The sequence below is a fragment of the Balaenoptera borealis genome, assembly GCF_965194805.1.
Source record: "Balaenoptera borealis genome assembly, chromosome: 8".
Lineage (NCBI taxonomy): Eukaryota > Metazoa > Chordata > Mammalia > Artiodactyla > Balaenopteridae > Balaenoptera > Balaenoptera borealis.
In genome coordinates, this window is record NC_138865.1 from 9154742 (window position 1) to 9180430 (window position 25689).

At 43.3% G+C, this 25689-nt stretch overlaps 1 protein-coding gene across 8 annotated transcripts in view; it reads right to left on the minus strand.

The window, feature by feature from the left end:
- Window positions 1-25689, minus strand: part of MSRA (methionine sulfoxide reductase A) — a 380733-nt gene that overhangs the window by 222127 nt on the left and 132917 nt on the right. For 7 of the 8 annotated variants that reach the window (XM_082402909.1, XM_082402905.1, XM_082402904.1 and 4 more), the window contains exon 2: window positions 11525-11593. In XM_082402909.1, the coding sequence (XP_082259035.1) occupies window positions 11525-11593 (69 nt within the window). Of the gene's footprint in view, window positions 1-11524; window positions 11594-14366; window positions 15012-25689 lie in introns of those variants that run through there. The other variant, XM_082402911.1, reaches the window with a different exon arrangement.

A 25689-nucleotide genomic window follows, 5' to 3' on the forward strand; every position in this document is an offset into this window, starting at 1 on the left:
TGTTTTTAGCTAATGTATCAGGTTAAAGGACCATTTAAATGTTTAATATATGGGGATAGAAAAATTCTAAAAGTCTAAAGATATAGCATTTAAGAAAGATACACAAGTGCAAGTTAAGCTTTATCATCATCATCATTATTATTATTATTATTATTATTATTATTATTATTAATTAAAGACAGTGTGTGTTCAAGCCAGAAGTACTAGGCTAGGAGGCAACACTCTCCTAAATGGCATCCCTGCTTTTTTTCTCACCATCCTAAACATTCTATCTTCAACACAGCAGCAAAAGTGATTCTTTTAAAAAATAGGTCATATGACGTTACTCCTCTGCCCCAAATCCTGTAAAGGCTCCCCTTGGCATGCAAAGTCAAAGTCAAAGTCAAAGTCCCCACAGTTACCAAAGGCCCTTCATGATTTAACTCCCTCTTCATCTCTGGCCTCAGCTACTACTGCTCCCTCCTTGCTTGTTACACTGCAGCACACAGGCCTCATGCCAGGCACACCCCTGCCTCAGGGCCTTTGCACTTGTAGTCCTTCTGCCTAGAATGTTTTTTCCCACAGATCTCGGTATAGTAACCTCCCGTGCCTCTTTTAGGTCTTTGCTTAAAGACTACCATTTCATTCATGCCTCCCTGACTGTCTTATTTTAAATTGCAATCCCTCACCCCACCCCCAACCAGGCATTTCCTCTTCTCCTCCCCTGCTTTATTTTAATCAATAGCACATCCCACATCTGACATCCCACAACAAATATTTTACCTATTTATCTTGTTTTCTGTCCTACCCTACTAGAGTGTAAGTTCCTTGAAGGGAGGTATTTTTTCTGTTTGTCTCCTGCTACAATAAATCATGTGATGAGTAAGTGAATAAATTAGTTGAGCGCTAGACCTAGTTCTACCATTAACTAAGTAGCCTGACCTTGGGACAGGCGCTTAATCTCTCTGAGCCTCAGTCTTCTCAGAATTAAACACAAAGAAAAAAATTAAATTATATATATGAAAACACTTTATAATATGAAATTTACTACCCAAATGTAAAAGTTGGCTGTTGGTGGTGGCATTGTTTTTACAGCCACTTCATTACTAGGTAGATTTAAAATGTCCTACATGGAAGAAAAAAAAACAGGGATGAAATTTCAGTCCAGTTACCAATGCATTAACAGCAATTGGAGAGCTATTTGCCATTCAGCTGGTGCACCTGTTTCCAGATGTTGGTGTGGGTCACTGAAGGCCTCTGTATTGGCACCAGGAATAAAGCACGTACTATTTGCTTGGGAATCCAGCTCATTTTTTCCATGTGGGAAAGCAAGGCCGGATGCTGAACCTGTGCCTACAGGGCCTTCTCCGTCCTGAGGTCACCTTTGCACACTTCTACTACAAAGCTATTAAGGTAAGGCCTCGCCAAAGGACATACTTGCCAATCGCGAGTGATTCAGCCAGAAGAAAGGAAGGCTAGGAAGCAGTTCCCATGCGTTCCTGACAGGCCACTGGCAGTTCTCACTCCAAGCTCCTAGTGCCATCATATTCCTGAAATTTCCCCAGATGGCCCGCCCCAAATCCACCCTCCCTTAATGTTCCCTACGAGGTGAATACAAACTCTTCCGCTCTTCCCAATGCAAATGTCACTGCCACCTAGACAAAGGTCATACACCAACAAAAGGAAGCCTGGTGGAAAAGAGGGTGACAAGAAATTCTCCCAAGTACTAAATGGACACATGGGTGGTCAGAAGCAAGATGAATGCAGCCTTCCACATGGAGACATTTTCATCTTGACCTGACAAGTGACCATCTTATGGAAATTAAGAAAATGGAAAAGGGTCATCACATAGAAAGGCATTCGAGATTCAATGGACTGCACAGGGGGTTTTAGGGGAGACCAGAGATGTGGCTAAAAAAATAAAATGTCTTTTTCCCACAAACAAAACAGCACTGATTCCTGAGTAGGCATGACTGTGGAAAGCCACATCTGGAAAGCCACATTTGTTCATGATAAGGTCTACCATGAGCTATCAGTTAATTCTTTCCATATTATCATGAGTCTTGGGATCACAGCTGAGACTTGGAAGGATATATGGTGGGATGTACACCAGAAGGATATCCATCTGGCAAGCACCACTGTTGGTCCCAGTGTCACTGGGCTCAACAAGGAAACTTGGTCTTGGTCAACTACGATCTTTATCTAAGTCTTGGGGCACTGATGACACAAGGGGAAAATGAAAGGTATTTTGTGGAATAGCTCCTGGTGTATATGGACACCGGGGGTTTTGCTGTTCCTCCAGACACAAGAATTTAGGAAAAGTTCACAGGGGCTCTCATCATTGCTCACACTATTTTGGCCAAAGGCCTGCCAAGCTAAACGATCGTTTCTCAGCATGGATCAAACATGTCACTTCAACTGAATCTCATTTCCTAGGGTTTCAGTGCTAACATTTCCAGTTATCCCTGGCAAAAACAGAACTGGCACTGTTTCATTTTGATTTCCTTAAAAAAACTATACGTTGTATTGGACGTAAGAAATTGCATTCATAGGAATTACTTTACTTTTATTTACTTTATTTATACACTGCATCATTCCAAAAGAATTTGAGACAACTTACCAAAAACAAACAAACAAACAAAAACACATGAAGTAATAAATAATGAAAATAAAATGAGAGAAAAACATAAGTGAGCCAGTAAATAGTTTCCCATCTTGAATTCCACAATGTTTGGCAGTGAGAACCACAGATAGTTTTACCTATTCTGTCTGTGAAAACTGGAAAGCAGAGAAAACGCACTCTGATAAACATGTCTCCTGCTACCATCCTACGCATTCACAATATTAAGCCAAAAGCATGAGAAAGAGCTCCAGGTGAGAGAGCCCAGCTGTTACGTCTTTGCAGTGGGCAGCATTCCTGAGGCTTCGTGATTTCTTGGCTGCTTAGCCATTTTCATCATTTTGATACTCTGAAAGCATGCCACATCCAGAAGCAAGCCGGCCCCCAGCCCTCAGGCCCTCTCTGGAGTTGCTTTTTCACCCTGGGCTGCTGAGGTTCAAGACTGGAATGCGCACGGGAGCACGTCCCCTGGTCACAAGATCTGGGGCGAGAACAGGAGAGAAGATGTCTGCCCCTTAGATCCAGCTTTGCTGGAGACATAACCTTCTGTCACCTGACTATGTGCCTATTTCTTTGTTTTACCCAAATCTGTAGAGGCAATCTGTCTACTGTGACTCTATTTTCAAACGTTTGACCAAATGGTTACAAATTTCAACAATTTGATTAAATGCCCAAGTGAAAATGGTCATTCAGTCAAATTAAAGAGGTTTCCATCACTTAAGCAACTATACTTATATATGCTTCTGACTCATGAATATACATTTAACCCATGCTCAGATACACGGAGCAAAACGGTAAACCCAGGAAAAAAACAAAGCTGCTTTCCTAATCAGCTGGAGGTCAAGGTAACCAAATAGTTGATAAAGAGAAACTTCTCTTTTTAGAAATATTCCAGTTCATAAATAAAGGGAAATGCAAGAATTTAAATGTCACCATCTTGCAGCTTCTAATAAAATAATAGGTCAAGGCAACGATCATTAGGGGCTGCTAACTTCACCAAAAGAAAGAGAACCAGTTATTAAATGCCTCCTGGACGGCTTACACACCCCACCTATAGATTCGGATCAGGCCTCTAACTCCCAATTTGTAGAAAATACAGAGGCTTTTCAAGTATGTTCATTCAATCCAGACTGAAGGAGACGGTACAGAATAAATGATCTAGTTTCTTAAACAAATAAATTATAAGGAAAAATAGAGAGAGAGCGAGAGAGAGAGGGACTTCCCTGGTGGGGCAGTGATTAAGAATCCGCCTGCCAATGCAGGGGACACGGGTTTGGGCCCTGGTCCGGGAAGATCACACAGGCCGCGGAGCAACTAAGCTCATGCACCACAACTACTGAGCCTGCACTCTAGAGCCTGCAAGCTACAATTACTGAGCCCGCATGCCACAACTACTGAAGCCCGTGTGCCTAGAGCCCGTGCTCCTCAACAAGAGAAGCCACCACAATGAGAAACCCACGCACCGCAACAAAAAGTAGTCCCCACTTGCCAAGACTAGAGAAAGCAACGAAGACCCAACACAGCCAAAAATAAATAAATAAATAAATTTATTTTTTAAAAAAAGAGAGAGAGAGAGGTGAACCTAGAGATTAAAAGAGACTATTTATATCAACCCATTGCAGTGTATGGACTCTATTTGGACCTTGATTCAAACAGGTGGTTTGAAAAAACATTTATGAGACGATAGTGGAAATATGGACTCATGGGATATTTGATGATACTAAGGAACTATTTTTTTAGGTGTGACAATGGCGTTGTGGTATGTTTTCTTAAAAATTGCTCTTAAAAAGAAGTATGTGCCAAAGTATTCCTGGATGAAATGATCTGATATCTGAGATTTACTTTGAAATAACCTGGGATGAAGAAGAGAGAGTGAATGGGACTAGAGATGAAACACATTAGCCCTGAGTGATAACTGCTGAAGCTGAGTTAGTGAGGCTTCACTATATTAGTCTACGTTTATGTATGGTTGAAATTTTTCACAATAAAGAATGAAAAAATAAATATTTTTTAAAACTCCACTGAAAGAAATAATATTGACAGAAAATTCCCTAAAAGTTATCTAGTCCATCGATTGTTTTAGATACAATACAAGTAACTCCTTTCTGGGTTAAGCCAGGGAAGCACACTGTGGCACCCGTGGGGGAAGGTGGACAGAATTGTTCCTGGTGGACGTCAGGAGCCCAAAGACAAGAGTGGTGCGACCAAGGGCTCATGAATCTCCTCTCAGTGCTCACACTGAGGGCGCTGTCAGCAGTACTGCTGACTGTCTTACATCACAGTGTCCTCCTTATAAGTACCCTGAAAGAAATTTCTTTCTGGTTCTAGAATCAAGAAATTTTACGGTTCCCCCAATCATGTAGATTTTCAGGATCATTAAGTAAAACTGAAAATCACCACTTCACACCCATTAGGCTGGCTATTAACAAATAAAAATAACAAGGGTTGTCAAGAATGTGGAGAAATTGGAACCCTGTGCTTTGCTGATGGGAATGCAAAATGGTTCAGTCTTTGTGGAAAATGGTATGCAGGGGTCCCTCAAAAAAAGAAACAGGGAATTATCATATGATCCAGCAATTCTACTTCGGGATGTATTTGCCAAAAGAACTGAAAGCAGGGTCTCAAAGAGATATTTGTACACTCATGTTCATAATGGTATTATTCACAATAGCCAAAATGTGGAAGCAACTCAAGTGTCCGTTGACAGGTGAATAGATAAACTAAATATGGTATGTGCACTGAAAGGAATATTACTCAGCCTTAAGAAGGAAGGAAATTCTGACACATGCCACAGCCTGGATGAACCTTGAGGCCATTATGCTAAGTGAAATAAGCCAGTCACAAAAGGACAAATAGTGTAGGATTCTGCTTATACGAGGTACCTAGAGTAGTCAAACTCATAAAGAAGGAAAGTCAAACGGTGGCTGCAGGGTCTGTGGGGAGGGGAAATTGAGTGTTATTATTTAATAGGTATAGAATTTCAGTTTGGAAAGACAAAAAGTTCAGGAGACGGATGGTGGTGATGGTTGCATAACAATGTGAATGCACTTTTTAAGTGCACTGAACTGTGCACTTAAAAATGGTTAAAATGGTAAACTTTATGTTATATATATTTTACCACAATTCTAAAAAACTGAAACCAATCATACAACCAACTGATCTTCACGTTGCTGCTAGGAAATACAGAGCCACATTTGTGGCCAATTTTTATAAATTATATAGTATTATAGCATGCCCTCTTTGCATATTTTACTTCTCTTATTTTTCTTTGGTCTAATATTCACCTAATTCTAATGTATGTTATTTTGCCATTTCTTATATATATTTTAATTTTCCCTTATTTCATTTTATAGCAAGGCCCAAGAAACTTGTCTCAAGTCACGCACCAGGATCTATCTGACTCCAAAGACCTCAGTGAATTCTGAATTCTCTGGGGACTTCTCCGCAACTTTTGGTGGGCAGGGCGTGCTTACTTTCTGGTTCTTACAAGCATTCCACGTAGTTGAGGTTGATGGATACGTGCTCTGCAGACAAGTGTTACTTTGTCAGACACTATTTGACCCACTCCTTCCTACTAGGGGTGCAGTTCCTCTCTCTTGGCACAGAAATCCCCTCCCGCACTCCTGCTGCCACGCTGTCACCCTCTCCACTCCAGGACACCCTCTCCAACACAACGCCTGTGCCTTCTCGAGCAGGACCAGGGCCATCCCGTGCAGTGCCACACAAACCAAAAGGAATTTTCAACACAGGCTCTGGAAAGTCTCTTCCCCTTTGCCTATATTATCATCAGACCTTTCCATACTCAAAAAGGAAATGTGATCATCACACACGCAAAAGAGGTACATAAAATAAAATGTGTCCTACAACATGTCTCCAGATGACCTGTTGCTCTCCCTTAAAGGTGCTTCAGATCACCATGGAAGGAAGGCCTATTTTTGTTTCCCCAAATGCCTCCTCACTTAAGAAGTTCGCGCCAGTGAGCAACCTGCTGTTCTAACGATCTTGTGAATTTAGACTGTTTAGTTAATTACAAACACATTTCAAAGTCATTCTTTCTGGCCTTTTTCCTAGAATGAGTGACTGCAGCCCCACAGCTCACAGAATGGTCTTCAATAGTTTTCAGTCAAGGTTCAGGGAGAAATATGCCACACCGGGATTTGATTATTTACCAACATAATGTTGGATCCTAGCCAATGAGACACCAATATATTTTCCATTGAAGTCGGACGTATTGCCTGCTGCTTTCAATGCTGTTTTCTTGGCTGGCAGACAAAGTAATTGTGGCTGTTTCTAATTCGCCTCTAATTCAAGTCGGGGGGGGGGGGGAATATCTTATGATTGGTTCATCTTACAGACACTGATCTCTTCTCCCTTGGGGTACAGAAGGTGAGTCCCCCAGCGTGAGACCTGCCTATGGGCCTCTGACAGCCACTGGCCTCTGCCCTGGGATCAGTCAGTCCTTCCACACAGCTAGTCAGGAAAGAGTCTAGCGAATTCTTGGTCCCCTGGCTCAAAACAGAGAAGTGTAACAAGATCATAGCACACTTTCATGATGTCTTGGATTGTCTTTTGCTCCCTCTTGTTTGAAGAGCCCAAGAGAACCTGACACAGAGAACAGGTTTTGCAGTGGTTTGCGTTCCCAGAGCCATCGCTGTCAGGCTAGTAGGAGCCTAAACCCTACCGCGACCCTAAGAATTCGCAGAGGTACCTCTGCCGTGGTTGCTTGGTACCCACCAATTCCTGACCACTACAGCTTCTCACTGCAGAATTTTACCTCTCACTAAACAGCCTGGATATGGGTTTCTAAATGATACGATCAAAGAATTTAGAGTTAGGAGTAATTTTTCCAAAAAGGTTTAACACTCTGAAACAGAGAAAATTCTCGTTAACTGAGAAGAAAGGATCTTAAAGGCTATTTACTTCCACTTCCCAACTGGGTAGGAACGATCTCTCATTTGAATACCTCTACTGATGGAGAGTTCATTACCCTACATCACTGGACAGTATTAGTACAATATTAGAATTGCAAGGGTATAATCAGATAATTCCCCATCTCTTATTGAAGTGCTACCAGCCAGGTTTCATAAATATGAATTAACTGTTCATTTCAAGTCATTCAGAAAGAATATAACAGTATTTACTGAGTAAAATCCTGGAAGTTGTGTAACTACTGGTGTTGATGCTATACGGTACATAATGTAAGTCTACTGCATTGGAATTTTTTCATTTGTTTATTTCATTTTATATCTCTAAGTTCATTATTTTTCAATTTCAACTTTACTCAATGTGTATTTATTATTCTTGACACAATGTCTTATAATATACACTCTCGTTAGAGGGCGACATTATATCCCATGTGCCTGAAGTCCTCCAGGTGTGTACCTCATTATTTTAACATAATTTTTACCAGCACCCTTTTCACTCTCAAAAGTATCCTAGTTTGGATGATAAGTGTTATTATGGTCAAGTACTGAACTCGAAAGTTTTAAAAAACTGTATTTCACTTTTTCAAACTGTACTAAAAATCTTCACCAATTAAGACTGGAGCCCCCAACCCCTGACTTCTCTGCACTCTCCTCAATTAATAAATGTCTATTTTACTTGGAAATGATAAATCTTCCTGACTATGGAGTACTTTTAATAAAGTGAATAGCTGCTCCGTGCTTAAGAACGACCACCACAGAGAGGCCGGAGGCTTGCTCCCTGCGAGGACGGAGGGACCCTCCGCCAACAGGATGTCACCGTCCTGAAGTTATCTCAAGCCGGAGAGGACTTTTCTAGGTCAGGCACGGCATGCTGGCAAGTGTCACGTGGATGTCCTCGTGCCGGAGAGAGAAAGCATTCCCTCTACTTGACCATATTGCTTTCATCTTTGGGTGCCTCAGTTTCTCCGTCTCTAAAAGAGCACAGTGATGCCCACTTCACAGGGCTGTGGTGGGATTAGAGGGACGGCGGACATAGGGCACTCAGCCACCCGGAACAAAGACATTCAGTAATTGCAACATGTTCGGTTCCGCTTCTCCGGCCTGTAAAAAAGGGGCTCCCACTGACTTGAAAGAGAGCATCACACACAGACGAGTAGAAGCCCACCGGGACAGCAGGCCTATTACCCTCATTACCATTGTCCTAAAGTGCAGAGGAGAGAAAAGGGCAACAGAAAGGCTGAAGAACCGTGATCACAGGAAAACAAGGCAGGGATAAAACTGACTGGGCCATGAAAGAAAACCTGAAAAAATGAACGTCTTTTTGTTTTAAAAATAATCTGTGAAGATTACATGCCAGAAAGAGCTTTTAAGGAGCCGTCTATATATTCTGTGGTCACTTGGTATAATAACACATTCATACATTTTTCAGAACGGAGCCTGCCCTTGACCCTCACTCTACCCTTCCTTATATCATCCACCCTAAGCTCAATGCTAATGGCCATTCGTTCAGTGGCCACTTTCAGAGTGGATTAAATTTAAAAGTTTCTATTCAGACAGCATTCTGTAAGGTACATTCAAATGATTAACCAATAGATAATGAAATTGAAACTGGTGATACTCCTTTGGCATGAAATACTGACTTCCCAGGCTGAAGAATGAGTCTGGACAAGCAGAAAGTGCCACTGTTGCTTTGGTGATCTCACAGTCAAGTCAATGTAAGACATTCTCCTGCACATTAATACCTGCTACTAAAATCAAATGGGGGAAAACGATAAATAGTAGGAGACGTCACTCCAAGCAGTATTTTCCTGGCAAAAGCTGTGTCTCGAGAGTCCTTCAGAGCACTCTGGGAATGCATAGAAATTCACAAATCAATTTGCTAAATTGGCTCGGCTGGAAATCATGCTTTTGTGCATGGATCCAGCTGAAAGGCATTTCTGACTCTACCAGACTCTCCCAGGACTCCTGTAACCAGGCCAAGAGTCAGGGGACATGGTAAAAAGAGCACGGACTTCCGGTCAGTTAGACCTGGGCTCAAATTCAAGCTCCACCATCTCTGGCTGAGGGACCTGTGATAAATCATGTGAGCTCTCTGAGAAGGGGATTATGTAATCCTACCAGCCTTACAAGGTGCTGAGAGGATTAAATGCCCAAGATACGTCAAAGAGGTGCACTTAGTTTGACTTTTTCAGTACAGCTATAAACAACCCAAATGACAGAAGCTCACCCCAAAACCCATCCACTCCCTCACTCCACTGCAGGCCAGGTGGACAAGCCATATCAAGTGAGGACAGTTTTGAAAACACAAATATAAAATGCTTGCATGCACTTAATGAAAACAGAGGCCTTCATTTAAGTATCTGGAAGAGCCAAACAGCAGTTCTAATAAGGCAAAATTCCTTAGATGTCAAGAGATATTCTATTTTATCATCTGTATAGTTCTGCATTGGTAGAAATTATGCACAGAATTCATTTCTTTTAAAACCACACCCCTTGGCCATTCACAGTGGGCTTCCCAGGGCTGCCTGAGGCCAGATGAGCCTTCAGCCCCAAGTATGGAAGATGCAGAAGCCAAGGGAAGGGTCTCAGAGCACCCCGTCAGCCTTCCCATTCTACAGGTGAGAAAACTGAGGCTTGGAGGGGGGAGTCGCTTGCCCAGAGTCAAACAATAAAGGCCTTGGGTTAGGATTTTTAGGAAAGCCACTCTAAACCAAATCTTTGACAAAATAATAGTAATAATAATCTCGCCACGGAGCTTTATTCACTGATATTTCCAATTCTGTGGCAAACGATGTCATCAGTCCTTTGGGAAGGAGGCTTTCCTCCAATACCACGACAGGGGGAAATCTATGACAGGTCAGTCTCATTTTACATTTCCCAGTATGACATGGAACCTAGTTTCTAACCTAGTTTCTAGGGGTTCACAAATCTGAAAGACAAAAAAAAATCATCAAAAGAACCCTTGAACATTGATGTGACATTTGTTGTCCCCTGGTAACAGACACTGTGCTAGGCCTACAACTTAGGTAAAATGGCATCATCTGAACATAATTTCTCAGAGGAAAGTTAACAAATCAAATAGTTAGCAGACATCTTATAGTGACCACCGATGCTTTTTTTCTTCAAAAACCAAATTCTCCATTTAAATTTCTGAACATAATAACTCCTAATCACTGACCAGTACATTTTAAAAGGTGACGGCCCATACAGAGCAAGATTTACAAACACCTAGGCAGAAGTGGGTCCCTGTTTCATAACTCTCCAACTGTTAATCATCAGTGATGACTAACTCTGGGATTAGGGAAACATTTTATCCTGAATATGCTAATTTAGAGACAGTGTTGTCAGGAGGCTAATTTCTGGCTCAAAGACACTTGAATGCCTAAAGCAGTTTTACATCAAAAACCCTTGTAGGAGGCTTCCATCAGGACCAGGGGAAGATGGAAGCTGGAGGGGGGCATGAAGAAAGGGGAATTCAGGTTTTTAGGATGAAAGAGATCATAGAATCTGTCTAAAGGCTAAGGGGAAGGAACCAGAAGAAACAAACAAACAAACAAAAGGAATATGCTCAATTCATAATGGAAGAGAAAGAGACCATTCAATTAGATTGATTATTGATTTTTGTGGAATAACATCTCAAAACTCCTTGAATCCCAGCTTTAATAAAGATATACATATATATAGAAAAAAAATCCTTCCTGAGAAAGAAAAACTCAACTCCTAAATTATCAGGTTAATTCACAGTGTGGACATAAGAAATAGTAAATACACAGTTTGATATTTGATTTGCAAAGTGAGAAAGGAAAGCATACTAAATTCTATAGAATGAGCTTTTCTGATCCCAGATATACTAAGAACTTGATAGTTTTTTGGCTGCAACAACTTGTAAATATCTAGAAGAGCCCAGATTTTGAAGCCCTGAGGACACTTGCTAAAACTCAGAAACTTGGCACTAGGCTTTGCACACAATTTGGGTTTTCTTTCAGAGTTGTTATCTTACCAAATAGAGCCATCTGTGTTCCCTCTGGGAAAGGTTCAACTGTTCTGTTGCCATTGACATGATGTTTGGCTAGAAAAAAAAAAAAAAAAAAAAGAAGAGAAAGAAAGAAAGAAATGCAAGTTAAGTGTAAAGTTCTACACACATACTAACACATGTCATTAAATGTGTCAGAGAGCCTAGTTCTCATGTTTAGTTAGCAACGGTACCCAAGCTCACCCTCTTAAGAGAGTTTCAACTATTTTGTTTTTAATCTCAGTTACAAAGGAGCCTAGAGATGGCCTGATTCAGGCATGTCATTTTACAAGTGAGCGCGCCCACACCCAAGCACGTGCAGAGCCGTGCAGCAGAGCGGGGGGGGGCAGCAGAGCCAGCCCAGCCTGGAAGCTCCTGACTCCTGGCCAGAGGGTCCCCTGTGTGCCGGGCCGTACCCTGGAGAACAAGGAGAGCTCGGGACTCCAGGGCGCACTGAGGTGGCTTCCCCTGAGGACTCCTGATGATCAGAAGTAAAGTGAGCTGTAAAGACAGCAGGGTAAGCCTGGGACCAATTTTTCAAGAACCGGGATAGCAGACGACATCATTTCACAAGTCAAGCACTGTTCCAGGGGCCAGAGACGCTTGCCTTTTAAAGACCAGACAGACTTTCATTCCAGTGCTTCTTACTACTCGTCATCCACCCTCGTCACCTCCACCAATCATCCTTCCCACCCGAGTGCGTATCAAGGACTTCGAAATAAAAAGTGACCAGTTTGGGGGATGGTGGTGTGCTGAATTGGGCGATTGGGATTGACATGTATACACTGATGTGTATAAAACTGATGCCTAATAAGAACCTGCAGTATAAAAAAACAAAACAACTAATACTAAACTTTCATTGGGTTATTTGTATGGAAATATGTTCATATAAATGTTTCGGACATTACATGAAATTTCTAAAAATCTTATATTTGTATTTGTATGGAAATATGTATGGAAATACGTTAATATAAATGTTTCAGACATTACATGAAATTTCTAAAAATCTTATATTTGTATTTGTATGGAAATATGTATGGAAATATGTTAATATAAATGTTTCAGACATTACATGAAATTTCTAAAAATCTTAAAAAAAAAAAAAAAAAAAAGTGACCAGCTTGTTTTCCAACATTAACTTATTTTTATAACCCCCAAACTGCAACCAGATAGAGAAGATCTGAGCATGGTCCATCTACGAGTAGTCTAAGAAGATCCTCAGGAATGTTTGAATATGGGCATTTATGTTGAAAATACATAAGAAAAGAATGGCTAAAACACTTTGACACTGCATCATGGTGCACTTATATTTTGATTTCATGGGTCACATTCGATTTATTGAGCTCTGGCACAGGGCTCAGCACCAAAGCTAGGCTCTGAGGCGTTTAGAGGGGAAGACTGACATGGTCCTTGCCCTCGAGGAGTGTACAATTATCTTCAAGAGGTAAAAAATTTCAAGAGCGAACTTTACCGGAAAGCTTACCATTGTGTGCTAAGTCCTGGAGTGGGGACTAAAGGTTCTGTAAGAGTTTGCAGCAGAGGGACAGCAAGCTGCAAGGCAGAGCCAGGGCCTGGAGGAATTGCAACTAGTGTCGAGTCTAAAAGGAGGAGCAGGGTTTGGAAAGGCAGAGGGTGAGGGAGCAACTCGAGTGAGAGCCAGGAGGAGGTGCAACCAAGGCAGCATCCTGGGCCAGACTAGAGTCTAGTCTGGGCGCAGTAGAGGAGACATGCTGAGAAGCAATGGCGCTTCAGGATGGATTGGGAGGCAGGCACCAGGTCATGGAAGGTCTTGAGAACCCCACCCAAATCCATGGGGACCCTAGGCAGCCTCCGCGGCACCACTGCAAGTATGTTAGAACCTGAAGGCTTACGAGGCTCAGCCTAGCTAGACGATCCCTTCAGGGTACCGTCAGTTCAGCGGCTTCCCCGGACTCTTGAGGGATGGTGGCACTACCTGAAGAACAGAATAGCTGGGAGAAGGCGAGGAGCCAGGCTGAACCAGAGAACAAGCCTCATAGCCTCGAGGCTCTAACTGGCACCACCAGCAGATGCAAGAGGGAAGGTCACAGGTGGCCCTGGGGCCTTGGCCAGTGCTCACGTATGGTTAGGACCACTGGTTACTGAATCCAAAGGAACGTGACGGGGCTCCACGTGGAGGCCACAGCTCTGTTCTGCAGTTAGGACCCCGAAGCCCCTGTCGGAGGTTTTAAAACGTTTGCCTTTACACATATCAAGAGGTGTAAACCCTTTCAAACTCTAACCCACTAATCCCGCTCATAAAAATTTAATCTAAGGAAAAATGCAAGAGAAAAAAAAAAAAAGGTGGTAGACATAAAAATATTTATTAAAGTATTACTGGCAATAAAGAAATCTTTAAAGCAACTAAATATCCAGAAACAGAGAAATAGCTTAGAAAATTATAATTCATGATTTATCACAAGCATGGAATATCATGCAACATTTTAAATATAGAATTTGAGAGATATATTGAATGTGAAAAAATATTTGGGATAACAGTAAGTGAAAACAATCCTATTACACGCTGAATGTAGACTATAATAACAACTAACAAAAATATGAATGCTTATGGGAAAAGACTGGCAGAGAAATATGCAAAAACAAAAATACCTAGGAAGATTATGCAAGATATTTATCTCTATCAATTGTCTTTGTCATTGTCAGAGTCTTATTTCCTAGATGAAAATATGTTTGTTTGGATTTTTAAAGTCAACAAAATTATAGATTTCTAACATTTTTTCTGCAGTACTTAGTTTCCCAGGACAGTCCATCAGGACTTAAGTATAGTCCAGTCGAAACACTACACACTTACCATAAAGAGTGTGGCCTATTTGACATCTCCTCTGGGACAGCTCAAAAGCACCTCCAATGCAGCAGGATATCCTTCCACTCCAAACCTGACCCTCTTCCAGCATCCCTACCCCTGGGAATAGGACCACCATCCTCCTACTTTCTAGGCATCCTTGGCCATTCTCTCTCCCTGCTACCCATATCTGATCTATCACCAAATCTGGCTAATTCTGCCTTCCAGATACCTTTAGAATCCTTCCACTTCTTCCCTTCACCATCCAAACCACCCTAGTCCCAACTCTTACGGCCTCTTTGCCTGGACTCCTACAAGCACCTCTAGCTCTTCCACATCCCCTTTCTAATTCATTCTTCTCAGTGTCGCCACAATTATCTTTTTTTTTTTTAAGTAGTTTTTTTTTTTTCAAACATCTTTATGGAGTATAATTGCTTTACAATGGTGTGTTAGTTTCTGCTTTATAACAAAGTGAATCAGTTATACATATACATATGTTCCCATATCTCTTCCCTCTTGCATCTCCCTCCCTCCCACCCTCCCTATCCCACCCCTCTAGGTGGTCACAAAGCACCGAGCTGATCTCCCTGTGCTATGCAGCTGCTTCCCACTAGCTATCTATTTTACATTTGGTAGTGTATATATGTCTAACTCTGATTATGTAACACAAAGTCCCCGACCCTCTCCCCCACTTTCCATGGCTTCCCACTCTTAGGCTAAAGTCAGAACTCCTTAATGCAGCTTCAAAAACCCACATGGTCTGGCCACCTCAGTCCCTCATTACCTCTACTACAGTCAGAGCTGCACCTTACACTTAGTCATTATTCCAGCAAGTAGACTACAAGCTCAGAGAAGGCAGGGCTCATATTGGTTCACTGTTTCCACAATTACAGCACACTGTGGGACCCAGCATAGGTGTTCAATAAATAGTTGCTAAATTAACGAAGGAAAACAAACTACTAAAAAGTCTCTCTTCAGCCATTATGAAAGATATATTATTTGATACGCTAAACATATATCTCTCTTTATATGTACATGTGTCCCTCACACAAAAATGATCACTGAAAATGGCCACTCAGAGTCTCCCCAGCCAGGTGGCCTGGAGATCAAGGAACTCCTCTGTTCTAGTCCTTAAACGCCACTCCTCTTCCCTTCCCATCCACCTACTCTCATCTGAGAAAATGGATGTGGAGAGATTGGAAATGCTACCCAGAGAGGAAGGAGGATTCACATGCAACTCTCTCCTCAGTGCCAAAGTTACCCGGGACTCTGTCTTATCTTTCATTCTAGAGCCTGAGGCCCAAAGATAACACGCCCTGTTAACTTGATTTTGTATTTTCTCCTGAACCAGAGCTGAGCCTTACCTCAGTCCCTGGACAGCAAAGACACAGCATTAGCCAAGGAGAGACAGCACAGTATCCAGGGCTAAGGAACAAAACTGCCTGACCCTGAATCTCTGCCCTTCCACTTCCTAGCTGTACGACCTTGGCTTAGCAACTTAGCCTCGCTGTGCCTCCGTTTCCTCATTTGTACCTACTTTGTGGGTTGCTGTGAGAATCAAATGAGTTAATATATGCAAAGCACTTAGAACGGCGCCTGGCATGCAGTACACATTACTTAACTGTCAGGCTAGTATTACCATCTACACGTGAACTTTGTTTTTCACAAGATCTGAGTCAGGAATGACAAATACATGGCACGTATTTACTTCTCCTCCACCTTCATGCCCGTGGCAGACATCATTAATCAATCACAGCAGACTTTCATGATCCCCAAATATGACCACAAAATCTTTTCTCAACTTAGCACCCCACAGGGTCTCTTATTCCTTCGGGGGGGCATGTGTGGTGAAATCACTTTGTTATTCCTGGTCTAAGTGAATAAAACAGAAAGATGGTACAAAGAAAAGCCATTTTCTTTCTCATTTCTACATAATACATTGCAATTTTTAAAAAGATGCTTTGAAAATCTCCAAAACTCTATACAGCTTTACGGATAAAAGAATGGAGGGAAATCTGAGTGCTACCTTCCATTCCATGAGGAAAGAACGGGGAGTTGTTAAAAACCAAGCAATGGCAGTGCTAGTCCTGCAAACCGAGGGCATTTTCCCATTGAAACTCTGCTGAGGCAAGTACAGGACTTGGGGGCCAAAGAACCAGAGACCCTTTAAACATATTCTAAAGGTCAAATAAGACTGGGGGTGGGGAGACTCACCTGGGAACCTAATCAGCATTTGTAATTTTTTTTTTCAAAATTGGTGGCACATTTCACCACAGAAACAATCAAACTGACTAAACAGAAAAGTCACTCATTGATTGGGCACAAACTATTGATTACCAGCAGAGCATGACACAGAAACAGGAGGGGGTCTGTGACAGGGACAGCTGCTGCCTGGCCACAGCAGGCTGGATACCGCCCATCTGGCCGGCTGGGCTCCGTGCGAGCATGTTCTAAAGCCCCACGCTCCAGGAGGACAACCTCTACTGATGGCCATGACGTGTCCTCAGTCAAGGGCATGTGAGAACGAGGAACAGATTTCCATTTATCTTGAAAGCCCAGTGCTCGAGGAGCAGCGAGGTTAATTAGAGCACGATTGGGTCAAAGTCAACTATCAGAGAGATTCTGAAGGGGATTTGGGGGGCACTTCAAAAGCTTTAGAAGATGAGGCTGACGCTGTTTCTTGTTTTGTTTTGTTTTATGAATGTCTAATGCACTTCAGACTTTATGACTGTTTTCTTCCTTCAGAAAAATACAATAAAACAGTTCAATAATGCACCTGCAGTAATGCAAATGCAGACATAAACCAACCGGTGATTAGCACCACGTCCTGTGCTCAAGCTGAGAGCTAAAATTCCTATCTTCTGGGTAAGGTTGTCGGGGGGACTTACAGGTAAATGGCAGGGAAGTGGGGGACTGGAGGGTGGGCCCCCAGATCCTCAGGATTCTCCTGTAGGGCCAAACCCCTCCAGTCTGGGTGACCATGGCGACACCACCTAATTGGAGATCCCAGGAACTGCTGCTGCTGTCCTGGGAGTCCGGGTCCACTGCTGGGCGCAGAATCATCCCAGGACTGGAACAGCTGTATATCGGACTGAAGCCTCAGAGCTGCAGACCATCTAGTGGTGCCTGCCCCCCCGTCGTGTTAGTCACCCCACAAAACCCAACGCATACTCGTCCTGTGTTACTATCAGTCATTCACGCCGCCATGAAGCTCATCGGTGGCGATTAGGTTCAGTCTGGGGCTGGAGTAAGAGTGCATTTATTTCATGAATAAGGTAACACAGATCTGTCAGGCCCCAAAACCAAACATGGTCTCACAGCCCCTCCCCTTGTCTGTTTCCTTGTGGCTCTTTCTCTAGATCCCAAATCCCTGGTGTCTCAAGGACAAGTCAGACTGGAACTAAGGCGGGTTCATATCTGGCCCACAAGCCCGAGCCTTGGCCGAGGCTCTGTCTCCAGCAGAGGGTCCTTTGATCACACTGACTAAGCATCCTGGGCCCCGGTCCTGCCAAGGTGCCCTTCACAGCGCTGTAAGGATGAACTGACGACTGTTGATTTGTAAAGAAAGGGCAGCAGGAGTCCGGAGGATGCAGCTGAAGCCCAGTCACCCAGATACAGGGCAGGTGCACCGGGAGAGGTCAGGTGATGATGCTTCCGGCCCCCTCTGCCCAGAGGCACTGTGCTTCTATCATATTTTTGTTCCTTACAGTGCCTGTTACTTTGGCTATGGGGTTTTAAGGTGAACGTTAATCCAGGGCGTACTCTGTATGTGAGGAGGGGGAGGGGGGAAGTTCCATGGCGGTGGGCAAGTTACGGGGAGGGCCGACCTCTGCTCTCCACCCATCCTGTGCCCAAGGAAGCTGGAGTCCTTCCTACCGATTGGTGAGGCAGGCGACTAGAGGCAGGGGGAGTCGTGGCTAGGAGCGGCTGGAGAGGCGCCCCCAGCAAAGGCAATGGCGGGAGTGAGCCGAAGGTGCCCCCCTGCTTGGAACACCCAGAGGCGAGCGCTCCCCCAGGGCTGCAGGGGGAGCGCAGGGCCAGCCCGCACTGTCTGCCTCCCATGGTGACCGGTGACCGTGTATCTAAGTGGGAGCCGCCCTAAAAGCAAAAAACACGTGATGGAAAAGGCAGGAAGATCAGATGAGAACATCTTAGATTGTAGCACGGAAACAAAAATTCACCTGTCATTGAGGATTTTATCCTTATGCCCCAGCCGCTGTCCTTCCTCCAGTTAATGCCTTTTCCCTTTGCTCCAGGAACAACAAACTGAAGACCGGCTCTTGGCCAGTGAAGGTGGTGATTCCTCGGGCTCAGGCAGCCCTGCACCTCCGGGGTCCCCCTGCAGCAGAGCCCGAATGGCACAGTGACAGTGCAGGACAGGGCAGAGCAAGGCTGGGCTCAGCCCCAGTGAGGACACGTTTGGTGAGGCATCAGCTCCAAACGGTGGAGCTTATTACGGCTCAGACCCACTAGCAGTTACGTGTTTAGTACGTGCCAGGTACTAGCTGCTGTGGGAAGAAAGATAAACTCCATAGACCCTACACTCAAGGAGATCCATCTAATCAACAAACTTATTGAGAGAAAGCCTAAGAGGAGATTTCTGGCCAGAAGAGTGAGCTGAGGATGACAGTGTGTTTTAAAAATAAAGCATTATGCAAGCAGAGGACATTTTTACTTTTCGTGATGTGCCTGCTGTGTTTTCTGAGGTCTGCTCAGGGCATAAGACCACAAGTGTGACTCTAAACCCGGAACAGCAACGCCAAGTGCACAAGGCCTCAGACATCAGCCCTTTCCTGTTCCTAAGAAAAACTGGCCCAGAATGATCCTGCTGTGTCCCCACAAGACGGCACAGGAGAGTAAAGCAGAGTGACCACAGGGATGCCCACAATGAGAGGCCAGGAGGTAGACCAGATGCCCTAGAAACCAGTGTCAGAATTATTTCTGTACGTTCCCAAGCAGGCTTCCATGATTCTGTAAAAGACAGTGATTCCACGGCCAGAGACAAAGTGGAGAATGATAGGAAGACAGATTACACATAAAAAATTAAATATATAAAAAAAAAAATTAAATGTCAATAAGAAACACATACATGAGTAGATGCTCAACCACACAATGAGATACTATTTTTAATTCGTGAAGGCAAAATTACAAAACCAACGCCAAGTACCAGTGAGGGTGTAGAGACATGGGCTTTCTCATATACTGTTCATGGAAGTGGGAATGCTACAATCTATTTGGAAAGTAGTCTGGCAATATGCATCAAGAATGTCAAAAGCTTTTAAATTATTTCTACCTTCGGAAATAATCAGAAGGGAGGCAAAGGTTTCCAAAGATGTTTATAGCAGAATTGTTTATAATAGTGAAAATCCGTAAAAAACCTATATGGCCCAACAAAAGGGGGATAATGAAGTAAATTGTGGCACAGTCCTCAGATGCAATATTACCTCATAATTTTAAAAGTATGATCATAAAAAGGTTTCTTCCACGGCGTCAGAAAATAGTAATAATATAGAGTTAAGTGGAGAATAGCAAGAAAAAAGAGGAAATCTAGATCCTATTAGGTATATTTTCAAGTTGTACAAATCTAAACGTTTTCCTTTTAGTCCCATTCCTCTGTTTTCTTTGAGAAGGAGACAGAGCAAGAGAAACCACTGAAACTCTCTTAAGTGAGAAAAACCGATGAGCAGATCACTTCCTGCTTGGTCGCATAAGGACCCTTTTCTTTCCAGGGTTTTGAGTACCTTGAACTCTCGCTTGTTCCTTAACACAAGGCCCCCTGGGTGAAGAGCTCTGGAGACGCTCAGGGACTTCAGGACCAACTCGACCCAGCTGCATGACTGCCCTATTAAATCCCCTGACGAGGGCACTGTTGCCGAGATGCGCAGGGCTCCGGAGCTTATGAACCCATTGGCAGGCGTGTGGGGGAAGGAGGAAAGGAGGCTGACAGAGGGACTTGGGGGGACATAGCTGCTCCAGCAAGTCCAGGCACAGGGATCCATATTCCATCCAAATAACATCACAGTTCAGAAAACAATGATTGAACATCGCTTATGTGCCAGGCACCGGGCTTACTGTCGGTCATACAGTAAGATAGTAAGACAGCGCCTGCCTTCTCTTCATCCTTCACTGACCAGCAATGCGCCTGCCGCACTTGTCAGAGCTGCTGACCAGGTACACCTACGGAGGCTCCTGTGTTAGCGGCACTGCCTACAGCTCTTTAACACAGGGTACCCCTGTTACCCCATGATTATCAGACGAGCATGAGTTCCCAATTCACACTGCATTATCCCAAGAAAAGCATTCCGTCAATATTCATTTCATTTTTAGAAGAATTCCATTTTCACTCGTGTAATACTGTTATTAATTACCACATTTAAGAACCATGTCTAATTTAGGCATCTGTGATAAGTATATAATATTAATTGATGGAAAAATTTCCACCTGACTTTTATGAAATCTCCCTGCCTCCTCTTAACACATGTAATTCCTAATGACTACCAAAATTAGACAGTCTTGAGATGAGAAATTCCATTTAAAATAAGGTTACTTGAAGAATTAAAATCCACATGTCAGCTTGATGAATGTGACATCTCCGTGAATAACAGTGTTGAAAACAGTTGTGTTAAAATCTGTGGCTGTAGGGACTTACCTGGTGGCGCAGTGGTTACGAATCCGCCTGCCAGTGCAGGGGACACGGGTTGGAGCCCTGGTAAGGGAAGATTCCACATGCCGCGGAGCAACTAAGCCCGTGTGCCACAACTACTGAGCCTGCGCTCTAGAGCCCGCCAGCCACAACTACTGAAGCCCGCGCGCCTAGAGCCTGTGCTCCGCAACAAGAGAAGCCACCGCAATGAGAAGCCCGCGCACTGCAACGAAGAGTAGCCCCCGCTCGCCGCAACTAGAGAAAGCCCAGGCGCAGCAACAAAGACCCAGCACAGCCAAAAATAAATAAATAAGTAAATAAATAAAGGTGGCTGTACACCAAAATGATTTCTAAGGTACGTTTCCTATTGATCCTAAAACATATTTTAGATTTTGAAGATGAATGTTAAATGTATCTATAAAGGATCACACAGAGATCATACTTTTTAGTATTGTTGTAAAAGCCGTTGCCCTTCAGAGACTTGGTGTCCCCGGCTTGGGCTGCTTTAGTCCCCTCCACGTCTACGACAGCGTTTGCCCGTATGAAAATGATCAGCGCCGTGCAGAGCATCCAAGTCCTGGAAATGTAATTAAAGCATGAGCCCCACAGAGGTATGCTCTCATCCCATCATCAGCGTCTAGTAACACTTTGGAGCCTCCGTGTATGCCTCTAATACCACTGATTACGCTCTTACACACACTGTATACACACCCTGAGAGGAAGCGGCGCAGGGCTTGAGCAAAGCGCCGTAGCAAGCAGTGGTCTGCTTCCTCCTTCCTTGTGACCGGGTCAGCGGCCTCCAGCAGGAAGGAGCCCCTTGATGGCACAGCATCTGCCTGGAGGTTGAGTGAAGCGCGTCTGCTATCAGGCCGCCGATGGGCAGGAATGGTCCAGTGACTCCCCTACCCCCGTCTCCACCCCCGTGACAGTGATAAATGATGGGGCCCTCTGCTCAGCTGAGCCTGACGGGCCAGACCTCCCCTTGCAATCTGTCCCAGACCAACACCAGTCTTTCCCCCCACAAGATCCTCCTCAACGCACCACGCAGGCCGGCACCAGGGTAAGGCCAGACCTATCTGCTTTCCGTGACTGTTCTTTCATGAAAACGAATTATGACTTTATTTCTAAGTGGAAGCTCCTAATCAAAAATGGAATATGTTGTTACGAGCCTTACAGGGAACTTGTCTCAATTATCTTTTGACATTAGAAATGAAGGAGATACAGCTAAATACGGGACTTTAATTAGAAAGAAAGAGGAACAGTCATGGATATAAACATGGATGTCAATTTGGCTTCCATTTAAATCAATACATTTTCAATTTATTAAGTTATTACTGTTGGTGGTGGTAAGGAGAAAGAGACAGAAGAGTCTGAGGGGAATAAAATATTGATAAGGAGATGGAACATTAACACTGACCATTAACAAGATCCATCACCGATTAGCTCCTACAATACATTTTGTTCATGTGCAAAGATAGTCATTTCAGGATTGTTTGTAAAGAGACTGGTACCAACCTTTTACATAAAATAGTCTATAATGTGGAACAATATGCACCATTATAAAGAATGAGGTAACTCTACAGGTAAAGACATAGAACTATCTACAAGATGCATTGTTAATTGGGGGGAAAAATCAACAGGCAAGGTAATGTGTATAATATGCTACAATTTCTTTTTTTAATATTCTATTTTTACCTTTTGAATTTTGTTCCATGTGATGCATTACTTTCTTGAAAATAGAAATAAAAAACATTTTAAATGTCCCCAGTCTTTGCTACCCCGTGATTACCCCTGCGGCCTGAGAGCCTCTTCCCAGGGCTGAGGGCATTGCTGAGACACAGGAGTGGCCAGTGGCGGGCAAGCAGCCCCTGGGCTCAGATCAGCCTGATGCTTACATTTTATCCAGGCTCAGGACAAACACCCAAGATGATTCCACTTGTATCTCAAAGCAGCAGAACTGTTACCAGGCTTTAAAATTCTGGGTAGTTCATAGTATCTTAAAAGGCCTCAAGACAGAGTTATCACTCCATTTCCTCTCTGAAATTGATCTGCCTTCTCCAAGCAGTATGTTAATTGTCCTCCTTTCAAAAGGAAAAGGATTTTAAGAGGATCAACCACTACAAATTTTAGATGGTATTAAAATATTATTTATCTAAAAATAAAAGGTATTTCTAGGTTTGACTTTATTTTACAGCAAAGAAGAGAGAGGGAGGGGACGAGGGAGGGAAGGAGGCAGAGAGAGAAAGATAAAGGGAGGGAGGAAGGGAAGAAAGCAGGGAGGGAGGGAGGGAGGAAAGCAGACTGGTACATCAGCAGTACTTTGCCTTTCTGGAATTTGGTATGTATTTTAATTATTTCTCTGTCCCTCCTGTCCCTCATCCTTTCTGTTTCTCTCTCCCTTGTAACTTTTCTCCGCAACAGAAGAAAAGGGTATTTGAAAAACTATTTTAGATTTACTGAACAGGAATTATGCTCACCATTCATAATTTTAAAAGCAGTTGAAACATCCTATATTTCCCTCAAAAAAAAAAAGATAAATCAGGTTTTTACTATGAAACCTTCCACTGATTTCCAAAAAGCCAGTGAAATTTTCTTGAATCCGGCTCTTACTAGAGCAACAGCACAGGTAGCTAGTCCACTTTGAAGATGTCCCCCAAGGACTGGCATCCTGAGAGAGCAGGTTTGGTCACATGGCTGATTAAGGGACATCTGACAACCCAGTGCATATTCATATTAGGAAATATGATGGACAAAATCTTCAAGTACAGTTCTACAAATGACACAGAAAGTCATTTTATGATGTTTTCTATACTTGTCCACCATGAAAGAGTGACATAAAACTGAACATCTTAACTCAGGGAAGCTCAGTGGAGACAGGGTGGCTCTTCAAGCATGCTTTTGGTCACCTGACTTAATGGAGGGACAGGGACTAGAGAGGGCAGAGCACAGCCTATTGGGTAATCGTCCTTGAATATGGGCTCAAGCATATCCTTGGATATTCAAGTGATGGGCTGATTCCGAGATGAATTCTCTAATGACTGACTGGAGCATTGCTGAATAAAATGAGAGTCGTGTCTGAAAATATCAAGCACGTGGGAGGCCAAGGCAAGCAGCCTTCCACTGAGCCCACCCAGGGCCTGAATGATGGTCTCTCCCAGCTGGAAGGCCATCAGCTTCGTAGAGATATGGGTTGCGGGTGGTGGGGATATAAAGCAGGACAAGAATATTTCTCATTTTAGTACATTCTCATGTACTAAATCTTATCGAGTGATTGTGGAGGGACCTGATTAAGACCCTAGAATTCTACAAAAGGAGATGACTGTGACCTGGTATAACTCAACTATAAAGGGACTTCAGTGCAGGCCCTGCAGAAAACCTGATTTTGCGTAAAATTATGCCTTGATAGGTCTGCCAGGCTCTTAGTGCTAAGAGTAAATTATAGTCATCTCTATTTTCTGCCACTTTATCTTCCCAAAAGGCTGATAACTCAAAATGTAAACTATTGTGTGGAAGGTAGCTGGAGAGGAGCTAATGAAATACAGGCAAGTCCCCAACTTTAAAATGAGTCACATTTCAAAAGCATGTTTAAGAGATGGACATCTGGGATATAGAATCCATTTTCTCATGAACATGCTGTTATAAATGGTGGTGAGCTAGCCCACAAGGGCCTACTCAACCTATAATGAGTCTCAAATATAACTCTTTCTAGGATTCTAACCACCGTTTATGAGATACTGTCTCAGCGCGAAAATATATTCTAAGTTCTACCCTGCAACACTAAGAACACACGCTTTCACACCAGCCAAGTTGGCTGTAAGCTACATCTGGACAAAGGAAACATTTCCCTACTTCCCCAACCTGTCCAGCTACTAACTTGACCATAGAAAGAAATCTCCACTTTATTCATCATTGTAGAAAGGAGACTTTTTTTCTCCCAAAAGAGGAGGAAATCTCACTGCTCAAACGCTAAGTACAATTTAAATTCAGTGGTCTCATCACAGTTGAGGATGTAAAGCTGGGTAGTTCTGGCTCAGGGTCTCCTACAAGTTGGAATCAAGGTGCTGGCTAGGGCTGTAGTCTCATCTGAAGGCTCAACTGGGAAAGGACTGCTCTCAAGCTCACTTGTTGGCAGGCCTCCACGAGCTAGAGCACAGATCCTCCTGAAGTTGAGTCTTCAGAAGACGCAACACAGCTGACATCTTGATTCCAGCTTCATGGGGCCCGGCTTCAGGGTCACCCAGCTAAGCCACACCCCGATTCCCTACCCACCAGCCCCCCCCAAAAAACACTGTGAGATAATAAATGATTGTTCTTTTAAGCTGCTACCTTTGGGGATAATTGATTATATAGCAGTAGATAACTAATAACATGTTCTAATAAAGGGGAAATAATGTAAGTTTTAGCAAAGGACAACTACTGATTATACGGCAGGAACTCAAACCAGCTTTTATAAAGCTATATAGAACTTTCACCTTTATAAAGGAAAAAGGTATTTCCAGTCTAACTGATTTACAAATCAACCCCTGGAAGATGATCTATTTCTAACCTGGAGACTATATGTAATTTTATTTTTCCACCAACTTGTTCTCTAGTGTGCTGGGATTGCTAAAACAGGTGTTCCTAAACCACTAAAATCTAGGAATAGTGTCTAAAATACCAGAATAAGGCTTTCAGCACTTCTGCAATAAT